Source organism: Helianthus annuus, chromosome 8 (assembly GCF_002127325.2).
Source record: "Helianthus annuus cultivar XRQ/B chromosome 8, HanXRQr2.0-SUNRISE, whole genome shotgun sequence".
NCBI lineage: Eukaryota > Viridiplantae > Streptophyta > Magnoliopsida > Asterales > Asteraceae > Helianthus > Helianthus annuus.
In genome coordinates this window covers 163081284-163090988 of record NC_035440.2, presented here as the reverse complement: position 1 = coordinate 163090988, position 9705 = coordinate 163081284, and the positions used below count along the sequence as shown (strand labels likewise).

At 39.8% G+C, this 9705-nt stretch overlaps 1 protein-coding gene and 1 pseudogene across 1 annotated transcript; both read right to left on the bottom strand.

The window, feature by feature from the left end:
• Positions 1-4636: 4636 nt before the first annotated feature.
• Positions 4637-8161, bottom strand: LOC110873691 (annotated as a pseudogene).
• A 109-nt stretch (positions 8162-8270) lies between these two features.
• LOC110873692 (KIN17-like protein) lies at positions 8271-9705 on the bottom strand. Its single transcript, XM_022122690.2, has one exon. The coding sequence runs from the start codon at positions 9589-9591 to the stop codon at positions 8407-8409; it is 1185 nt and encodes a 394-aa protein (XP_021978382.1). The 5' UTR covers positions 9592-9705; the 3' UTR covers positions 8271-8406.

Genomic DNA, 9705 nt, shown 5'->3' with positions numbered 1-9705 from the left:
TATGTCAATGTTGCTACAAACATGTGTTTTGATAGAAGTGATCTTCATTTCTTCATAGAAATGTGTCCTGATTAGAGATGAACAAAAAAAGTTGTTATGTACACAGTACACTATGGCGGAGCTTGAATGAAAACTCGGCGGGGGCCGGACTTTTAAAATCCAAATTGGCGGGGGGTGGACTCTTAAAAATCCCATATTTTACACTACAAAAATATGTTTTTCCGCAAATTTTCGGTAAAATCTAACACTACGAGCGAAAAACCGACTGGGCCGAGCTCCACCAGTGTGCACTATTGCAGTAGTTCATGCATGTACTTGTTTGGTCTTTGTTTCCACCAGTTAGTCCATTAGGATAGTGAGTTAGTGGGTTTAATAGTTATTCCATTTGTCACTTGTAATGGCTATAAAACAGCCACCTTGTTCTAGTTTGAGTCATGAATGATAAAATGAATATAAAAATCTACTTTCCCTCTGTTTTTTTCACTCAAATTTCTTGTATCATTTGATTAATGATTCGGTTCGTATCAATTGTTAACACTGTGATTAGCGATGTGTAATTTCAAATGTCATGCTTTTAAGTGTATTACACGTGGATGAGAGAAAAACGCTATTGTTAAGTATTATTGAGGATGAGTAATTCCAGGATGGGTGTGGGTAAAATTTTTATTCGTCTTTTTTGTCTTTAAACTAGTGTTAGTACCTGCGTTAAGTGGCGGGGCAAGCAGGGTTTTTTTTGTACGTATGTATAGGCGGTACCCATGCTATGCGGTGGGGCGAGCTTTTTTTTTCGTACATACAGTTGCAAATCGTGGCTGTATGCCTTGAAACGTCGATATAGCGGAAGTGTTCAAAATTTGTATAACTTAAAATAAGAGGAAAAAAAAAACAAATTAAAAGCTGGGAGAAAGAGGAGAAAAAGAAGCTGAATCAAAAGGATAGACAAAATTCATCAATGGTGAATAAAGAACTATTCACCTCCTTTGAAAATGTGTAGTGAAAAATTAGAAATTAGAAATGATGAGTAGTTTCATTTTTATGGATAAATGTAACTTTAAATCATTAAAATTATATGAAAACCCTTATTTAAACATTATACAAAGCAAGATTGTAAAAAAAAAAAAACAAACCAACCAACCCGGGGGGGGGGGGGGGGGACCTTCAGAACTTTTTTTTGTATATAAATTTTTGGGTATATACGTTTTCAACCTCGTAGCTCTATAGAGATTTTGGGTATATACGTTTTCGAACCCCCATTGAAAACTTCAAGCTTCGCCACTGAGGGTGACACACTGACACGGACACTCCTACCTTTTGACATCATTCATTACTAAAAAATGGACCTTTTAGTATCATAAAACCATTCAGAAGATAATGAATGAGTCATGTTCCATTTTTCAAATGAGATGGGGCAATATTTGATATTTATCAGATCCTTTTTTTTTATGAAAAAATCAGAGGAAATATAATATATATCAACTTTTCTCTCTAAATGAAAAAAAAAAAAAAAAAAAAAAAAACAAGTAATTTATGTACTAATCAGGCAACTTCAAAATCAGCATGAATACTCTTTGAACTTTTGATGAATTTTTACATATCCGATATAGTTTGTATCTAGTACTTTAATACAGAGTCTTAAACAACCTAAAAAGCACCCTAATCAAGTCATTTTAGTGTCGTTAATTCTGTAAATCGATAGTTTTTGTAAAGTGTTGCATGTATCCAAATTCCAAAGCCTTGAAAAATCTAGAATTAAAGTATTTGTAGTGGTTTCAAACAGTTGCTGAAAGAAACAGGCGATGATTGCAGGACCCGATTGCAGAAGAGGCAATACTCTGGAAACTACACTTCTGCGGCCCTGAGCCGGCGTTTAGGTCCTCTACGTTTGGGCCCTGCTTCTGCCTATGATTGCAGAAGACGCACATAACTTGAAGATGATATAAAAAGCCGCTTTTTAAATTGATGACTACTGGAGAATAGTTCCCCTTCTTCACAACAGTCAACCTACGAAAGTTATGAGATAAAACTACTGGAGAATAGTATTTCAGATAGGCCATTTGTTGAAGCTGCGATTTGCTCTTAATCTCAGATCGTTACATCAGTCGACGCTTTTTACCATATAAATGTACGTAATTAAACCTAAAGATCAGCTGATTATAAATCCAAAGATATTAATGTGCCATCCATAAAATATTCACACAAGAACATGTAAGAACAGGCTTAGATTACTCCTAAACATACTATATTATATTATATTATATCACTATGTCTTGGGTACCATGCACATTATCGTTTTCTAACACTAATACATGCCATTTCTAGTCAAGTTCAGATAGAACAAAACGCAAACATTGATAACTTGGTACTGCAGCATTGACAAGTATGAAACACCATTAATATGGAAGCTTTCAATATGGAAGCTCTAGTCTTTGCATCTATGTTGTCAAAAGCGCAAGGCGCAGGCTAGGCGCATCCATGATCGATTTTCATTGGCTTGGATCCATGCATCACTCACTTAAGTTATTTCATATTAAGCTACTCATCGAGTGTGAAACTTGCTGTTAGAGAATCCGGTTATGAAAAGTAGAATTCAAATGGAACAGATAAACTACAGCCTACAGGTCACTCGATCAATCCGCAGGGCAATCTAAACACAAATGAAGATACAGAAATCACAACTAGCAATGGAAATACACTGACTCACACAAGTAGAGAAACACAGAAACCTTTTTTTTTTTTTTTTTGGTAAAAGAGGACAGCACCTCCGGTAAATTTAATAACTAACAAAAAAATATGTACAACAAGCAAGGCAATGAATCCCGGGACATAACATCCAAGGACCACACAACCCCACAACAAGGGACCTTACACAAAAACCACAACAAACCCGGCCCCTTGCCAAAAACCAAACAAAACAACCAATAGACTAAACAACCAAAGCTCCTAATCAGTAAACTAAACGCCTATTACATAGCAAAAAAAAAAAAAAAAAAGGAAACCAAAGACAAAACAAAACTTTCTTTCAGCAACCTTTAAAACAGCAGCAAAAACCATCTTTACCTTCCATCTTCTCAGCCTCCTGCTTCCAATCCTTTCCTTCATAATACTCTCCATATTCCATAATACTCACCCCACCAATCTTAATATAAAAACCCTCAACTCCATTTCTTCTATTAATAATATACATAAACCAATAACCGAACATACACCAAGCATCAGAGCCCATCCCCAACCTATCTAACTGACCCAAATTAGACCATCCCATAATATACCATTCATATCAACCATACAAATCATCACAAACCTCCATCCCAAAACTAATCCCTTACTTAAATTAGCATTTAAAAGTAATTGCAACATCTTTCCATTCTTCTGCCCAGCCCAACATCTACCCTTCTCCTATCTTCCTTTTTTTGCAGAGCCAAGAATAGTCTCTGCATCACATAAACTACCCTCCATTCAACCCAAACCATTAAAACAGACCCAATATACCCCAAATACCAACCCTTTTGATTAAAAAATATAACAAACTCTGCAGCATTTCTAACACAGTCCTCCGATCTCCCACCATACAGCCTATTCCACTTCACTTCCATTTTTCTCATAACAGCACAAACATATAACTGCAATAAACTATTATTCTTATTAACACACTGCCCATCATGTAAAATAGTAGAACAGTTCCATGCTTCATATATACCATCCCCATCCAACCCTTGACATCATAACTAATGCCCTTGGTTATTCCAACAAACCCAGCTAGCCAGCCAATACTCATACTGTTCCTTATTCCACCTGTTGCCCAAATTGAAACACAACTTTTCCCTCCCATCACAAAGTAAAGACTCAAATTGGAAATCAAGAAAAGGCTTAGAAAAAACCAACCTGACCATGATAATCTGGATTGACTGCCACTGCCAAGAGCTCAAAAAATAAAAAAGAGAAGAGGTTAATGTCCTAATAACAATAGCAGTCTCCACCCTTATACCTCCCAGGCTAGTGCATCCCCACAACACCTAATCCCCATACAACAAACGCAGAACCAGCTAGAATGGTTAATGCACCCTTTAGACTAACCACCAAAAAAAAGAAAAAGGTTCAAATTTCCTACAAAACACCAACATAAATCAGAATGAAAAACACCAACAGTCCTATGGTAAAGGGAATTTAGTAAGATGACTACCCAATAAGCTTTTAGCAACCTTATTCCACCTGTTACCCAAATACAGCCCACCCCCCTGTTCCTAACTGAACTGATCCCACTGGATCTACTGGACACCACACACACAGGTTTCAATCCAAAAACAAGGTTCTCAAGTCTTTGCATGGATCTAAAAATAAAGAGAGGAAAACGTGCCTAAACACAAAGACTTGATCCATCCTTATAACTCCCATGTCATGACTTATCCCAAGTCCCAACTCCCAAACAGCAGCCGCAGACTTAATTCTAAGTTCAATGCTGAACTTAAAAATTAAGAGAACCCACACACACCAAACACTGCACAAAGAAAGAAAATAAACCTTTTTTTACTCAAAACTCACTGACTTTGATTGCATCCATTCGAAATACATTGAGAATTCAAGACCCCATGATCCCACGTATTAAATAACTACCCTATTAATTATGAAAAGAAATAAGTAGAATGAAACTGGAAGGAATTAACACAACCATCAATAAAACAAAACAAAAATGTAAATTAAACGCAGAAAACTAAAAGTAAAACGTGCGAAGCTGGCAACTTCTGATTAGCTATGGACTGATAATTTCTTAAACCACGTGCATGGAAACACAGGCTGAAAGGAGAGCCGTTGCGACAATGAGTTGTGGTCACAGTGGATCAGCATGGGGTTGATCTGATGGTTCACACACAACCCAATTAATTAGTGGGTCATGAATTACCCACAATTCGGTGACGCGTGCTTATAACACTTATCACCTAATCAGGACACCCTATTTCATTCAAGTCAATAGCTGAAAATGCTACTAGTATTGCCAAAGGGGAAACTGGGTACCAAAACCGCATCCTCGAGGCCTCACCACATGTATTCCTGTTAATGTAATTACCTTAACAGGAAGATAAGCGGATCTATACGCCATGTAGTCTCTTCCACACAAAGGTGGATGTTCCTGTCGCATATGCATCTCCAAGTGAGAAAAGAAGTCCACGTCATCACGTGACGTAAACGCCAACAACGCCTCTAAACTCCCCATCACCGATCCATACATCACACACTCGGTGCCACCTGGAATTAAAGATGCTTTCTGCATACATGCCACCACATCACCGACATGAAATTGCACAATCTCTTCAACCTTCTTTGGTGCTCCCATTTAATCTTCCCGCCAGTTGGATCATCTTCGATTTCATCCGATACGTCCTGTGGCAGCCGCACAAAGTAAATGTTTCCGAACTTGTCGGCACCTGCCATTGAGTCGAAGTCTACGTGGTATGCTGATGTCAGCCATCTCGGAACAGAGTCGTCAGCAAATACGTATAGCTGGTTTTCATCGCGTCTGTACTTGCAGTAGTGAAACGACTATAAAAAAACAAACACACAATAGTCAAAATAGAGTTCTAACAATACATATAATGATAAAATGTAGATATGCCATTTTTGTCCCTGAGGATTGGCCAGTTTCGCAATCTCGTCCAAAAATTTGTTTTTCCGCATCTGGATCCAAAAGGTTTGAAATCTTGTCATTTTCACCTGGCTCGTTAAGTCCATCCATTTTTCTTTGTTAAGTCAACGGTATTTCCATCTTTTTAGTTAACCTAAAGGGCAATTAGCTTCTTATTATTTTTTTTTTTTTTGGGGGGGGGGGGGGGGGTATTCGCTCTTTATACAAAAAGTGAATAAGACCAAATTGCCTTTAAGTTAGCAAAAAAGAAGGAAATACCCGACTTAACGGAGAAAAATAGATGGAGTTAACGAGCCGGTGGAAATGGCAAGATTTCGAACCTTTTGGATCCAGACGCGAAAAAACAAACCTTTGGCCGAAAGTCGCAAAACCGGCCAAACCTCATGGACGAAAATGGCATTTTACTCTGCAATTTTTAACCATTTGTGTTTTATCTCAAACGGGTCAAATAATAAAAACCTATCTAGTACTGATTACTAAAATAATATTGTTTCAACCAGACCCATTACCCGACCTGCCCCTGAATGTCTCTTACATAAATTGATTATAGAATGTATGTAGTGTGAATAATAGAATAGAAAACAAACCTCTTGAATGTCTCCGACATAAATTCGATCACGGTACGTATGAATTGAGTTGATTGTATTCGGGAACAGCTTATTCTCACACTTTCAAAGCAGTCGTCTTTTACCCAAATCATAAAGCCGAAGAATCGACCCGATTCCAGCAAGCAGTCGTCCCTGAAACTGGCATAACGCAAGCGGAACACCGTCAACTTGGGTTTTGTGCAGAAGTTCAAGCGATTTTCCATCTTTTACGAACTGGTAAATATGAATATATCCAGCTGTCAAAGATCTCGGTTGACTTAGGGTCAAGAACCAGAATGCAAGAAACCCACTTATCCGATTCAGCTTTCGGATACCCGTATTCTTATTCAGATAACGGGTCATCTTTGTCTTCATCATCACCGCCATTTTCTATTTCCATTTTAACGTTTTCTCCCTGACCCGCAGCCTCAAAACATTCCTTTTTAGCACTCTCAATCGTTACCAGAAGTTTCTTTTTTCGGATGGAACACAAACTTTCTTGGAGTATACCTCAATGGTATAGCAGTTTCATTAAACGTCTCGCCTAATCTTTCGATTGTGAAAACCCTTAACGCATCCCCAGCAACCGCTACCACACCTTCAGCACACTGATCAGATGAAAACGAGGCTGTGTATTCGAGTGTTTCGTATGAAAGCGGCGTCAATAGAAAATGACCCTGGTGAACGTAACCTAACCACGGTCTACTCGACAAGCAAAGCATAGCTCGTCTTCCTCTCACCAGAATCGAGAACAGCTTAGGAGCACGGAGTCCGAGAAACCGAGACCGTGCGTCCGAAAGCTGGCCCGTGACCATGTCCACAACGGTCCTAAACAGAACCCCACTTTGAAGACCCGCGTTCAGAAACAGGCTAGCTGGATGGTCCGCACCATCTTCACCACCTGAAGAAGCCTGAACCTCGAGAAACAGATGTAGGATCGGTTTTTGACTCCCGAACGATTGCGTATGACACGTGTGACGGAGGCGATAGACATAAATGCACTAACAACAGAAGTGACTCAGGAGGTGAAGAAACACTTTGCAGGCTAAGAACCTGCATACAGTCCTCGGGATCTAACGACAATATCCAGATGGTATTATCGTACGATCCCACAGCTAGAAAACGAGATCTCTGCTTTCCTTCAGGTATCGGAGCAATATCCAAACACGCCACGTCACCAGACATTTCGTTCTTCTCAACTTCCATCAACTGTCCGGTCATATCCACCTCGAAGTATATAATCTCCCCTCCACTCAACGCAACCACCACCTGAAGTCGATTATATCCGACCTTCACGATAGTTCGTTTTCAGGGAGTTCTCCACTCGTTACCACGCCCATCTTCCCTGATGTGTCTAATACCACTAGGATGTACTTGCATTAACGAATCATCACCTATTAATGAAACAGCAAGTGAACGTGTGGAGTCGAGAAATCCACTGTCGCTAACTTCTTCTACAGTTTCTCCAATAGAGAGAAGAAGAGTCGCATTCGCAAAAGAAACGACGACAAAAGCATCGAATTCATCGTTAACGTTCCTTTTAACTGTCCAAACCGCACTGGGAACCCCAGGAAGCTGTGAAACAGCCATTTCACTGATGGCAAGTCCTGGTCGTAAAATTCTAAGAGAAGAACGAGGGTCTCGGCCACAAAGTGTGAATATTTGAGGGGTTTCTTCTTCGAAAAGACTTAAGACTTTCATATCCATAATGGACATTACTGATAGCGAGTGCAGTCCCCAAAACATAATCCATGCTGCATCTGTGCGGATTTCAAAAGCTACAATACTGCAATAATACCGAATTTTGCAATTCACGTAGCAATCAACTAAAATCAATTCATCAACACAAGTATAAAAGCATCATGAAAACTAATTGCGCATTAGCATAGTGCGTGTGAAACATGTGCATCTGTTTGTTGTGAGCAATTAGGGACACAGACCGTTAATTGAGAACTTAAGATCAGTTTACTGATGTATGCAGAAGTATCACAAACACAACAACACAGTTGTACATATAATCTAACACGTAAACTAAGAAAGCTCAATATAAAAAAAGATAATATCATTCAGTAACTAGAACATGTTGACACATACGATCCTTGAAACGTTTATTACACAAGATATGCAACTGCAAACAAACACCTCTATTGAGCAACATCATCAAATGATCTTACCAAACATTTACTGAACAACTTTGCATATGTCTTCATATTCAATCGCCTGGATAACTCTCCCATCATACACACCCTTCTCAATCTGCACCTTCGCACAAAACTTATCCGTGTTAACAGACAACAATCGTGCATTCGACCCACGATACGCACCGTTCACAACCCTCACAAGCCCACCAATTTGAGGAATAACCGTTTCAAGCTCTTCTTGATCCACCCTCAACTTATGCTTACTTTCAAGCATCTCAATTTCCCCTACATACTTATCAATCACCTTCCGAACCACACCCTTTTGCTTATAATAACCTTTATCCGCCAAAACTTTACTCATAACCTTCACAACTATCCCTTCACACAACCAATAATCTTTCCGGTTCATCCTCTCTTTCGCCTTCTCTTCCTCCTTTATCAACTCGTCCAACACCGACCCACCGCCACTTTTCTCCTTCTTACCGTTCCCAACCTTGTTCACATTATCCACCTCGTCGAAAATGAATATCGAGCTACCCTCGCCTTTTTCTTTACCCGCGTTTTTAACCGAACCGATACTAAGTTTAATCTTCTTCTCACCACCGTCATCCGCTCGCAGCAGCAACAGCTTCTTATCCTCACTCTCGACACTCTTATCACCGACATTCCCCAACCCCAACTGTTCGGCCCGTTCAATCTGCCGCTTAATCTCCCTCTCCTGCTTCTCCTCATCGACGATATCCGCTTTCGCACGCTTATTCTTCAACCGTTCCTTAAATATCGTCTCCGAATCGCGATCAATATACGTAATAAACCACCCTTTCGGCGTCTCGTCAACCTTACACTTCCCGGTTTTCCCCAAATACTTAACAAACTCAGTCAAAGTCGCCCATTTCGTCGAATTCATATGCACATGATGCCTATCATTAATATACTCATTATAAACAACCGTTGCAGCTATTCGACTGAACCTATGGCTGCGTTTCATGTGGTCTAGAAACGTGGATTCGAACTCTTCGGAGTATCCGTCGACGATCCGGTGAGGGTTTTGACCGAAGACTTCCATTTGACGTTGGTGAGATTCACTCATACAATGACATTTGAATCCGTTTTCGTCACGGCATTGTTTCTGGCACATTTGGCAGTACCAACGGAGCTTTTGGAGGCCTTTTGCTTTGATCCTGTTGGCGATTGCCTTCGGGGTTAGGAATTCGTTCTTTCCCATTGATGATTTGAGGTTGTAATTGGGGTTTTGGATCGGAGAAAGGGGGTTTTAGGGTTTGTAAATTGGGGGAATGAATGAATGAAGGGGGGGAGGTAGTTACGGTGTGAAACGACG

Coding starts and splice junctions, on each gene's coding strand:
- LOC110873692 (XM_022122690.2), bottom strand. CDS start 9,591: ATGGGAAAGAACGAATTCCTAACCCCGAAGGCAATCGCCAACAGGATC.